This window comes from Hypomesus nipponensis, chromosome 17, assembly GCF_054491055.1.
Source record: "Hypomesus nipponensis isolate SF chromosome 17, ASM5449105v1, whole genome shotgun sequence".
NCBI lineage: Eukaryota > Metazoa > Chordata > Actinopteri > Osmeriformes > Osmeridae > Hypomesus > Hypomesus nipponensis.
This window is the reverse complement of record NC_140377.1, coordinates 22,447,291-22,460,000: the sequence shown is the minus strand read 5'-3', so window position 1 is coordinate 22,460,000 and position 12,710 is coordinate 22,447,291. Positions and strand designations below refer to the sequence as shown.

General features: G+C 52.8%; 1 protein-coding gene across 1 annotated transcript in view; it reads right to left on the bottom strand.

Annotated features, from left to right (window-relative positions):
* The window catches only part of cacng2a (calcium channel, voltage-dependent, gamma subunit 2a), a 40,330-nt gene extending 27,972 nt beyond the window's left edge, over positions 1-12,358 (bottom strand). Inside the window, exon 1 of the mRNA XM_084677491.1 lies at positions 11,647-12,358. Within this exon, the coding sequence (XP_084533617.1) occupies positions 11,647-11,872 (226 nt within the window). The 5' untranslated portion in view covers positions 11,873-12,358. The remainder of the gene's footprint in view (positions 1-11,646) is intronic.
* Between the last annotated feature and the right edge of the window lie 352 nt (positions 12,359-12,710).

Sequence of the window (12,710 nt, the reverse complement as noted above, 5' to 3'; positions counted from 1 at the left end):
ATCAGTGTTTGGCGTGTCTGATGTAATACTTCACCCCCCATCAGGCTGGAGCTGCAGATGACTGGCAGCTGCAGATGATTGATGTTCAGAGTCAATCTCCTGGAGGTGAGAAACTCCCTTTTTGTTATTTTTGCTGTTGCTTGCTGAGCTTTCGCTGTTTGCTCAAACCCCTGTCTCATAATAAAGACTAATAAAACCTGACTTATGACTGCTGTAAACCAGCATACGCAATAAATCATGTTCAGAAATAAGCTAATATTAGCTCGCTTACAGCCATGGCCCTGCCGGTGGACACCAGTGGAATTACACAACATTCCAAATTACACAACATTCCAAACTACACAACATTCCAAACTACACAACATTCCAAATTACACAACATTCCAAATTACACAACAGCAGTTTGACAAAGCAGGTCTCTCACCCACAAGCCCAGGCTGAGTGACTCCTGCAGTGATGCTGAAAGGGGAGGCCAGGGGAGGAGGCTGGGAGGGGAGGCCAGGGGAGGAGGCTGGGAGGGGAGACCAGGGGAGGAGGCTGGGAGGGGAGGCCAGGGGAGGAGGCTGGGAGGGGAGACCAGGGGAGGAGGCTGGGAGGGGAGGCCAGGGTAGGAGGCTGGGAGGGGAGGCCAGGGGAGGAGGCTGGGAGGGGAGGCCAGGGGAGGAGGCTGGGAGGGGAGGCCAGGGGAGGAGGCTGGAAGGGGAGGCCAGGGTAGGAGGCTGGAAGGGGAGGTCAGGGTAGGAGGCTGGGAGGGGAGGCCAGGGTAGGAGGCTGAGAGGGGAGGCCAGGGGAGGAGGCTGGGAGGGGAGACCAGGGGAGGAGGCTGGGAGGGGAGGCCAGGGGAGGAGGCTGGAAGGGGAGGCCAGGGTAGGAGGCTGGAAGGGGAGGCCAGGGTAGGAGGCTGAGAGGGGAGGCCAGGGGAGGAGGCTGGGAGGTCCAGACTGAGGTCTGAGAGACAGCCAGGGCTACGGAGTAGCAGCAATGGGGTCTGGCTCTTCATCTGCTAACTGCTGAGCGCCAGGCCAGGCCCTGGGGCTGCTGGTCAGAGCAGAGCTGGGGCTAAATAAAGGCTTGTTTATACCGTCCTCACAAAGACAGCCTCCTTCCAGCCTCCTTCCAGCCCATCAGGGGGCTGAAGCATGAGAGGGGCCGGCAGACCACACGCTGCAGCACGTCTCTCTCTCTCTCCCTCTCTCCCTCCCTCTCTCCCTCTCTCCCTCCCTCTCTCCCTCTCTCTCCCTCTCTCCCTCCCTCTCTCTCTCCCTCTCCTGTATGCATGTGGATGTACAGTATGTGTGTGTGTGTGTATTTAGAACATTGACATTGAGTCATTTAGCAGATGCTCTTATCCAGAGCGACTTACAGTAAGTACAGGAGCAAATTCTCCCCGAGGCAAGTAGGGTGAAGTGCCTTGCCCAAGGACACAGCGTAATTTGGCACGGCCGGGAATCAAACCAACAACCTTCTGATTAATAGCCTGACTCCCTAACCGTTCAGCCATCTGACAGTGTGTCAGAGTGTGTGTTCTGCTGGCCTGTGTCTCTGAGAGCGGAGAGGGACATGGAGTATCTTTAATGAGGAGCAGCGCGGCAACCCTCTGCCTTGATATCAGAGAGGCTCTCATGATCACAGCAGCATGCTCAGAGAGACACACACACTCACACACACACTGACACACACTGACACACACTCACACACACACTGACACACACACACACTCACACACACACTAACACACACTGACACACACTCACACACACTCACACACACACTAACACACACTGACACACACTCACACACACACTGACACACACTCACGGACACACACTCATAAACATAAACACAGGGACATGTTCAGGTCACATGTCCAGATGGTCACATGGTCAGGTCATGCAGACCTCAGGACAGCCATGAAGAGGGCAGAAGCTTCTGTCCTCCTGTATGAAGGTGACAAGGTGGTCCCAGTCTGCAAAGGAGACCAGCCTCCTCATTTAGACTCCCTAATTCCCCCTGATCAGGATATCACTACTGCCTCATATCTCCAGCACCCTCTACTTGCTCATATCTCCAGCACCATCTACTGCCTCATATCTCCAGCACCCTCTACTGCCTCATATCTCCAGCACCATCGACTGCCTCATATCTCCAGAACCATCTACTGCCTCATATCTCCAGCACCATCTACTGCCTCATATCTCCAGCACCATCGACTGCCTCATATCTCCAGCACCATCTACTGCCTCATATCTCCAGCACCATCTACTGCCTCATCTCTCCAGCACCATCTACTGCCTCATATCTCCAGCACCATCTACTGCCTCATATCTCCAGCACCATCTACTGCCTCATATCTCCAGCACCATCTACTGCCTCATATCTCCAGCACCATCGACTGCCTCATCTCTCCAGCACCATCTACTGCCTCATATCTCCAGCACCATCTACTGCCTCATATCTCCAGCACCATCTACTGCCTCATATCTCCAGCACCATCGACTGCCTCATATCTCCAGCACCATCTACTGCCTCATATCTCCAGCACCATCTACTGCCTCATATCTCCAGCACCATCTACTGCCTCATATCTCCAGCACCATCTACTGCCTCATATCTCCAGCACCCTCTACTGCCTCATATCTCCAGCACCATCTACTGCCTCATATCTCCAGCACCATCGACTGCCTCATCTCTCCAGCACCATCTACTTCCTCATATCTCCAGCACCATCTACTGCCTCATATCTCCAGCACCATCTACTGCCTCATATCTCCAGCACCATCGACTGCCTCATATCTCCAGCACCATCTACTGCCTCATCTCTCCAGCACCATCTACTGCCTCATATCTCCAGCACCATCTACTGCCTCATATCTCCAGCACCCTCTACTGCCTCATATCTCCAGCACCATCTACTGCCTCATATCTCCAGCACCATCGACTGCCTCATCTCTCCAGCACCATCTACTGCCTCATATCTCCAGCACCATCTACTGCCTCATATCTCCAGCACCATCTACTGCCTCATATCTCCAGCACCATCGACTGGCTCATATCTCCAGCACCATCTACTGCCTCATATCTCCAGCACCATCTACTGCCTCATATCTCCAGCACCATCTATTGCCTCATATCTCCAGCACCATCTACTGCCTCATATCTCCAGCACCATCTACTGCCTCATATCTCCAGCACCATCTACTGCCTCATATCTCCAGCACCATCTACTGCCTCATATCTCCAGCACCATCGACTGCCTCATATCTCCAGCACCATCTACTGCCTCATATCTCCAGCACCATCTACTGCCTCATATCTCCAGCACCATCTATTGCCTCATATCTCCAGCACCATCGACTGCCTCGTCATCATTCAGGCTCAGCCTCAGAGCCCGCTGCCCTAAGTAACCATACATTATACACTAAGTAACCATACATTATACACTAAGTAACCATACATTATACACTATGTAACCATACATTATACACTAAGTAACCATACATTATACACTATGTAACCATACATTATACACTAAGTAACCATACATTATACACTATGTAACCATACATTATACACTAAGTAACCATACATTATACACTATGAAACCATACATTATACACTATGTAACCCTACAATATCTACTCTGAATCATACATTATATACTCCCTAGACATGAACATTCACATGCCAGCCAGCCAACCTTGAAAACCAGATTTACATCACTTCCTGTATGAGACCCACAGCACTCTTCATCTAACTGTTTCAGTTACTCTCAGAAAACTATTCTGAGGTAGAATTCCACATAACTTCCAATGAACACTAACTGCAAAAGGTTGTCCTTGAGCGTAAACGTTCGGACATTTGTACAAGCCCATCAGAGCAGTGACTGCGTGCAGTGTTTGAGCCAATTCGAGTCCCTCTCTTTCCCACACAATGACTTAGAACATTCCAACACGTCCAAAGATCAACTGTGACCTTTAACATTTTCACACCCTGTAAAGGACAACAACCCTCTTAACTTCCCTCTCGGTTCCCTCTCGGTTCCCTCTCCCCCTCGGTGATCGTTGGCTGACGGCACTTTTCAAGGGTCTTGTTTGACGGACAAGGCCTCGTGTCGACAGTCTGTTTTCCCAGCAGCACCATGTGCTGTGATCGTGGGGTCTGCCAGCATTGCCTGCTGCTGCAAACACATTCACTCACACACAGTGGACACACACACACACACACACACACGACACAAGAAAAACTCACACACACAACCCACACACACTAACAAACACACACTAACACACGACACACACACACACTAACACCCACACCCTCACCCTCCCTCCCCAGCGATGGCCCCCCCCACACACCCTCTCCAGGGACCAGTTCAAGCATGACCACCAGGACTGGAGGGCTGGAGACCCAAACAGCAGGAGATAACTGAAACCACCAACAATCTAAAGTCCTGGCAGATCCAATCCTTTGCTCCTCAACCTCTGGCAGGTAAAAGGGGAGAGGCCCGCAGTTTGCTGTCTGATATTTGTGTGTGGAAACGACACATCAGGATGCACAGGTGAAAGACCTACAGTCCCAGTCTGTCTGGGCTGTAGTTACGTTAGCAACGCTCTCCAGCTGCCAGAAATCAATACCTTCCGAAATGTGTACATCTGAAATGACAGCCCTGTCTGGCTTCTCTGTGTAGTTGCACTGAAAACAAACTGTGTGAGGATAGAAAATAATTGCACCGAAATCCAAAGTATAAACTGGTCGCGCAACGTATTTTTCCACACACGAATCTCCCCTCCATCGTTGAGATCGTAGCTGGACTGTTCCGGAAAGGCTTTTTCCTCTGCGTGCCCTCCAGACCAGACCAGACTTCCCCCTGCCCTCCCCCCTGCCCCCCTGCCGCCCCCTCCTCCATCCAGGCCAGGCAGGGTCAGCAGGTCCGCCCTGGCCCCAGCCCCCTCCTCCATCCAGACCAGGCAGGGTCAGCAGGTCCGCCCTGGCCCCAGCTCCCTCCTCCTCCTGGGCTGTCAGCACCTCTCCAGTCAGGTGCTAAGAGGACTCCGCAGAGGTGGGAACATCTCACTCCCTTCTCCCCTGCCTGTCTCCAACTCTGCTGGGCCAAGGGCTCGCCATCGAAAGATCCAGAGTCAACAAATGGCTTCGTCGAATCGACTTGGGCTCCTCATCGCCGATAGGGAGAGCCCTGTTGTTCCACATGGCAGTAGTGGAGGAAGTATGTCCCAGGAGAGGAGGCTGGGGGCCAGGAGGGAGGCTGGGGGGCTGGAGGGGAGGCTGGGGGCCAGGAGGGGAGGCTGGGGGCCAGGAAGGGAGGCTGGGGGCCAGGAGGGGAGGCTGGGGGCCAGGAAGGAGGCTGGGGGCCAGGAGGGAGGCTGGGGGCCAGGAAGGGAGGCTGGGGGCCAGGAGGGGAGGCTGGGGGCCAGGAAGGAGGCTGGGGGCCAGGAGGGAGGCTGGGGGCCAGGAGGGGAGGCTGGGGGCCAGGAGGGAGGCTGGGGGCCAGGAGGGAGCCTGGGGGCCAGGAGGGAGCCTGGGGGCCCCAGACAGCTCCAGGCGTTAAGATGATACAGTGTGTTTGGGCTGCTTTCTGACACAAAGCAAATACGGTGTAATAGATTCCAAATGAACTGAGCAGCAGACACAGACAATTAATCACAGGCCAGATTGCTGTGGCTTCTCCTTGCCACTGCAGGCAGGAAGACGAAACAGCAGGAGGGCTACACCTCCTTACAATGAATGGATTGGATCTGCAGTTCATTATTATTTACCGGACAGGATGTTTTCACTGCTGGGGGGAATGACCGGAGTGGAACGGCAGGAGAGGCAATCGTCGCGGCTGTGCCGAGGCGGCTGTGATGAGTCGTGTGGAGCAAGGAGAGGCATCCTGGTCATTAGACTATCATTATAACTCGGATCCATTCCACGCGATCGGAGCGAGAGCTTCTTTAAACACCAAGCGGTGAAATCTCTGGAATCTGGGACTGTCTCTGGACAGATGTCTCACGTTGTACAGATGGCTTGCGTGCATGTGACTGAGTTACACCAAGTTAGAACTGCTCTGTAACTTATATGTATATAAGTTATATATATTATTATTAGTTATATAACTCTGTATATATCTATATGTATACAGTTCTGAATAAGGACTCAATCTGCAGTGATAACATCCTTCAGTGATAACATCCTGCAGTAATAACATCCTGCTGTGATAACATCCTGCAGTAATAACATCCTGCTGCGATAACATCCTGCTGTGATAACATCCTGCTGTGATAACATCCTGCTGCGATAACATCCTGCTGCAATAACATCCTGCTGTGATAACATCCTGCTGTGATAACATCCTGCTGTGATAACATCCTTCTTCGCAGGAAGACGCCCGTCTCTCCATCACAGCGCCCCAGTCTGGACTCTTCCGAGAGGGCTCCTTTCCCTTTGGCAGGTGTGAGTGATCAGCGATAACCTGAAATAAACGGGTCCATCGACGCACGCTGGTGGAGAGGCTGAGCCTGCTCCAGTCACACCCAGAGCTCAGACAGACTAGCCCGGGGTAGAGAACCTATCGATTTGTTCTCTGGTCATGTTGGATAAAGATAGGCGGCCCTACACTAGTAACAACTGCAGCTAAAAATAACACGAGGAAATCAAGTCCACAGACAGACCGATACACACAGACAGAAACGCAGGCATACACACACACAGATATGCACACACACACACACAGACACACACACACCATCACTCCTCACATGAGCTGTAACGATGGTGCTGTGCCAGTCATCGGAGGGGATCATCACCACAGAGACTTGGACTCCAGCCCCTCCTTCACGTTGGTCCTCTGGTCTGATTTACGTCCTTCAGGTTCAGAGGACCAGGGCTTCCTCTGTAGGGTGCCTGTGTGGGGCAGTGTCACCCAAGTTTACTGCACGTCTCCCATCCCTGTCAGCCTGCAGGGCTGGAGCCATGACCCCCACATCTCCCTACTCGGGCCCTCACTCGGTGCCCAGGCCCACGGTAGCAGAGCTGCCTCACACACGACAGGTTCTTCCACGTCTCACACTCTGCCTCTGCCTCACATGCTACCTCTGAAGCAGCCAAGCCAAGCGACCCAGCAGTGAGTGAGAGAGTAGCTCCCGCTAACGTCTGGTCTACTGAAAGGACAACCAGCACACCAATAAACAGGACGGGCTACTGGTGTCTGCAGTCACAGAGGAAAACAAGTCAGAGCAAAATGAATCCCATCCATTGCTGGCCTGCCTAGAGGTGACAGCTCACAACTACAGCCAGGGTGGGAGAGGCAGAGGCACGGACACACAGCCCTCTGTGGACTGGGAACCCAGTCTGACCAGAACCCTGTTCTGCCCCCGAAGACACCCTGTTCCACCCCCCCGGACCTGCCCCCCTAGACACCCTGTTCCACCTCCCACCTGCCCCCCTAGACACCCTGTTCCACCCCCCACCTGCCCCCCTAGACACCCTGTTCCACCCCCCACCTGCCCCCCCAGACACCCTGTTCCACCCGCCCTCCTGAATCTCAGCCTGGCCTCTGGGAGTGCCCAGCAGCCAGGGCTGGGTCAGCTGGTGAGGATGAGGCTGTAATCCTACCCCTCCTACCAGGGTGGACGTGTCCTAATGCAGTGTAATGCCCCTTTAGGCCCGGGTCATTAGCCTGTATGGGCGTGCTCCAGCCCCCTAATCCTTATCTGATTGGGCGATGAGACTAATCCTGCTGTGCAGCTCTGGAGCTGATATCTCTGTGGTATCTCTAACCCTGCTCCTGTCTCTCTGATACACACACAAGTACACACAACTACATACACTTCCACACAAGCACACACATACAAGCACACACACACCCCTGTTAGACCACATGTGCTCCAGCAGCTACAGCCCCTAAACCTGTACTGTGAAACGTAGTATGATTACACCCACATACGTGTTCACCGGCGCATGAATGTCACGCACACGCAATGGCCCGCCCACATGCTCATACATAAAAACATGTAAATCCGCAGCAGTTCACGGTATCCTTACGGTGACTGACAAGCAAACTGCTTCTGAAGTTGGGTCAATAAATCCTCTCCTTGCCCCTTCCTCCACCCCCCTCCTCCACCCCCCCCCCCTTCCACCCTGAGAGCAGGAGCAGGTGGGTGAACACCACATCTCCACCCGAGCACCACCCCCCCTGTACCAGGAGGGCTGTAGCAGGAGGGCTGTACCAGGAGGACTGTAGCAGGAGGGCTGTAGCAGGAGGACTGTAGCAGGAGGGCTGTAGCAGGAGGGCTGTAGCAGGAGGGCTGTACCAGGAGGACTGTAGCAGGAGGGCTGTAGCAGGAGGACTGTAGCAGGAGGACTGTAGCAGGAGGGCTGTAGCAGGAGGGCTGTAGCAGGAGGGCTGTACCAGGAGGACTGTAGCAGGAGGGCTGTAGCAGGAGGACTGTAGCAGGAGGGCTGTAGCAGGAGGGCTGTAGCAGGAGGACTGTAGCAGGAGGGCTGTCACGCAGCGCGGGAACAGCCCAACCGCCACCAAGCTGCCATGTTCAGGTAAAGGATGTAGCCTGGTGGCAGCACGCCTCTTACACCGGGTAGGCTAATGAGGGAGGGGAGGGAGGGAGGGGGGACCCCACCGAGGCCTAAAGTGACTCTCTTTTGTCCTCGTCTCCCCCCTACCCCCGCCCCCCCCCCCTCCTCTGAAACCAAAAGGCGGCGCTGTGATGAAGACGAACGTTGCAGCTCAGCACACCTGGAAGGGAGGAGGGGGTCTCTAGCCCGCCGCCCCAGTCGGCGGGGGAAGGCGGCCTCCAGGGAACCACCATCTGCACCGAGCATGTTCCCACTCACTCCCACCCTCCACCCTGGCCTTGCCAGACACACACACAGACCTGGGCAGGCCCACCACCTCCTCCTCCATTCCCTAGTCCTAGACTTTCCTCTCCTCTGTTCCTCCTCCTCCTCCACCAGCCCCCCCCCCCCCCCCTCCTACTCCCCGGGTTCCAGAGTTCCAGGGTTCTCTAAAGGTTTTTGGTTAAGGAGCTTCACACCTTGGGTTCACACACATGCATTAAATAGACGTAGTAGCACGGGGTGTCCTCTGCCTCCAAGTCTTAAAGGGACAGGACACAGAGTCACAGTCTTAAAGGGACAGCACGCAGAGTCACAGTCTTAAAGGGACAGCATGCAGAGTCACAGTCTTAAAGGGACAGCAGGCAGAGTCACAGTCTTAAAGGGACAGCACGCAGAGTCACAGTTTTAAAAGGAAAGCACGCAGAGTCGCAGTCTTAAAGGAACAGCTCGCAGAGTCACAGTCTTAAAGGGACAGCATGCAGAGTCACAGTCTTAAAGGGACAGCATGCAGAGTCACAGTCTTAAAGGTCTAGTCTTGCGTGAGGACTTGATCAGAGACTTTGGGAGTGTTTGAGGGTGTATGAGGGAGGAGGTGGTGAGTCTGGCTCCATGGTGTGACTGTTTCTATCAGCCAACAGATTAGAGCAGGGTTAAGACTGCTGTTCCCTCCCACTGACACCACGGTGAACACGGTCGCACGATAAGCCACGTAGTGGATGATGAAGTATGGGGTTAGTCTGACAGCTCCTCTCTGCTTCTCTACAGCTGTATCTAAAGGCCTTTTCACTCGCTATTTTTCAATATCCCAGATTTGGGGAATAAATTGTGCTAATCACCCATGAATACATTTACTCGCTTGTTTTTTTGTGTGTGTGTTTTTTTACAGACCAATTTCCCCAGCAGGAAGTCATTTGAATTGGTATTCAAATGAATCTGACCCCGATGTGTGAATGCGACGACTCCACTCCCCCACTCTCTCTCTCTCTCTCTCTCTCTCTCTCTCTCTCTCTCTCTCACACACACACTCTCTCTGTCTCTCTCTCTCGCTGTCTGTCTGTCTCTCTCTCTCTCCAGAGACCATTCATGAATTGCAAATGACAAATCAGCTGTTATTTCCTGCCATTTTGAGGCTGGATTTAAGGGAGGTTACACACACACACAACGAGTCAGTGATTCACCAGGGAACAAGGGTGTCATCAGGTTTCAAATACTGACAGCTTCTCCTGCCAGTCAGATAACAACCTGTCAGGGGCAGAACACATGGCCCCAGCACCTGCAGACAGACAACAGTCATCCGGAAATATGAAGGTCTTTCAAATCTACAATCAACATCAAAACCCAAAACCTTCCACAAAGTCAGTGTGTTTACCTATGTTAGGATCTAGAGTTGCTATCCAGCTGTTTGTCCAGGCTGGCAGTCCAGAGCAGGGCAGAAAGTGGTTCTTGCTGTGGGGAGGACAGACAGACCTTGAGCATCAAGCAGATGTCTGCTCATCCAGATGTGTTGAAAGTCGCTCTGGGACTCCTGTGGGAGGAGACTGCTGTTCTCTTAACCTCAGTGTTGCCCGACGTCCTACCAAGAAAATCTAGCAGAGACTGGTGCCTTTCTGGCTGACTCACATTGGCTAGATGCTTCACCTTCATATGGTTTCCAATCGTAGCCTTGTAACAAAGTACAGCAAGCGCTGCGATGGAGGAGGGCAGAGGAGGGTGTTTAGTACAGGACCCGGAGGGGAGGGGGGGAGGGAGGACTGGATGCACCAAGGCCTCTCAGAGAATCTCAGCGTTCAGAAGAGCGTGTTAGTAACGCTTCGTGACCCCGCAAGGTCACAGCCTTGCTCTCTGGTGCCCTGGACCCCGTCCGGAGCGCCACAGGAAGCGGGCCCAGCGAGACAGGAAGCGGGTGCAGCGAGACAGGAAGTGGGCCCAGCGGGACAGGAAGTGGGCCCAGTGAGACAGGAAGAAGGCGCAGCGAGACAGGAAGCGGGCCCAGCGAGACAGGAAGTGGGCCCAGCAAGACAGGAAGTGGGCCCAGCAAGACAGGAAGCGGGCGCAGCGAGACAGGAAGTGGGCCCCGCGAGACAGGAAGCGGGCCCAGCGAGACAGGAAGCGGGCACAGCGAGACAGGAAGCAGGCCGGCTCAGTTTGACGAGCCAGACGTGTTTAACACATCGGGAAAGAACAGTGAGTGTGACCGTCAAAGACAAGAACAGTTCAGGCACGGCAATCATCCGTAGCTGAAAATAGCCCTTTGGCAGAAACGGGTGCCTCCATGTTGTTATTGTGCAGACCTTCGCATTTGAATAACTCATCTAGGTCACGTCATCACCAGTTTAACACCCAGCCGCAAGCTTTCACCAGTGCGGCGAATTTGCTTGCATCCTCTCAAACTGGGCATTATGGGATGGAAATTCCCCTTGAGAGTTCTCTGGAGACTAAACAGTCTCCCCGGCAACCCTGTGGGTACCATAGCTGTACCATGTTTTGGTTGATCCTATGCAGGAGCGCCGCATGGGTTTCTGGGCCCCCTGGCTAATGTGTACTCCCGGGCCCAAAGTCTAAATCATACAGGAAACGATGTGGTTCTGCTGGGGCCCCTGTTTGACCAGCCCCCCCCCCCCCCCTGCCTGGATGTGCCCCATGCTCATAGGTCTGGAGAACATGCATGGTGTTCAACATCTACAAGTGCTGCTGCAGGTTGTCAATGAAGGAAGCAGAGGTTACATACACCTGTACCAGTGTAACTACCGCAGGAATACTAAGTTACAGTTGGATATCGTGAGTCAAGTAGCCTACCTTCCAAACAACACGTTCTCCACAAGCCGGAATGGGTCATCACCTCTTCGTTCTTCTTGCTGGTCTCGTTCTCGCTGACAGACTTGCTCTTGCAGGTGCCACGCGAGTACAGCCAGTAGTCCGTGCCAACCGCGATGGTCATGAGGCTGAAGGCGGCGAACGCACCCACCGTGGTCAACAGCATCTGAACCCCGCGGTCAAACAGACCCATGTTTCCACATTCCATGAAAGGGGGACCCCCTTTCCTCTTGATATATAGGAAATAAATATTTGAAAATTTACGGGACCAAACCAAACTAAAAAAATGGGATATATTAGAGCGAAAGGAGGGGGAAGGAGCTGGATGCGGTAGGAGCCTTATGGTTGCGTTTAGGTGAGGACTAGATAAGAGAAATGGGGACGTTATTTTCGAGTGGTTGGGGAGGAGCACGAGGTGCGTCTCTCTCCCCTGTTTGATTATTCAAAATCACCCAAAAGATAAGATCGTAATTCTTCACAAGGTAGGATATAACTCCCACTAAAATGAACTATAGTCCAGTTGCAGCTGTTATGTTAAGTAATGTGGCAGCCGACTACTGCGCAAAGCTATACATGTGCGGATAATAGCCCACTATTTATAATTTATTATCACGGTAACTTGAGGCTGCCTTATTGAAATGAAATATTCTATGTTACTGTTTGAGATAAATCCCTAGGTCTTAAAAATTTAGCATTTAACACGTGAACAGTTGGTTGGCAACCTGTTTCTTAACGTGTATGGTTACAACTAAGCTGTTCTATGGGGTTAAATAAATATGAGCTCTAATGGACCGAGAGAAGGGGGTGGCGGTAGAGTAATGGCAGGCTCAGTAGAGCTACAACAGTTATGCCTGGCAAGTCAATATTTCTGTAACATAAGCCAAAGCTGAATTTGCCAGTGTAGTTTATAAATAGGCCTATGTCTATGATTACCTTATTTTATAATATTGTAATTAGTTGTCGAGAGTCAGAGGGGAAATACAGGAGAAATCTACGAAATCAAGGGCAGGGAAAATCTATCATAATAGTAAAACAGGGGGTAAATA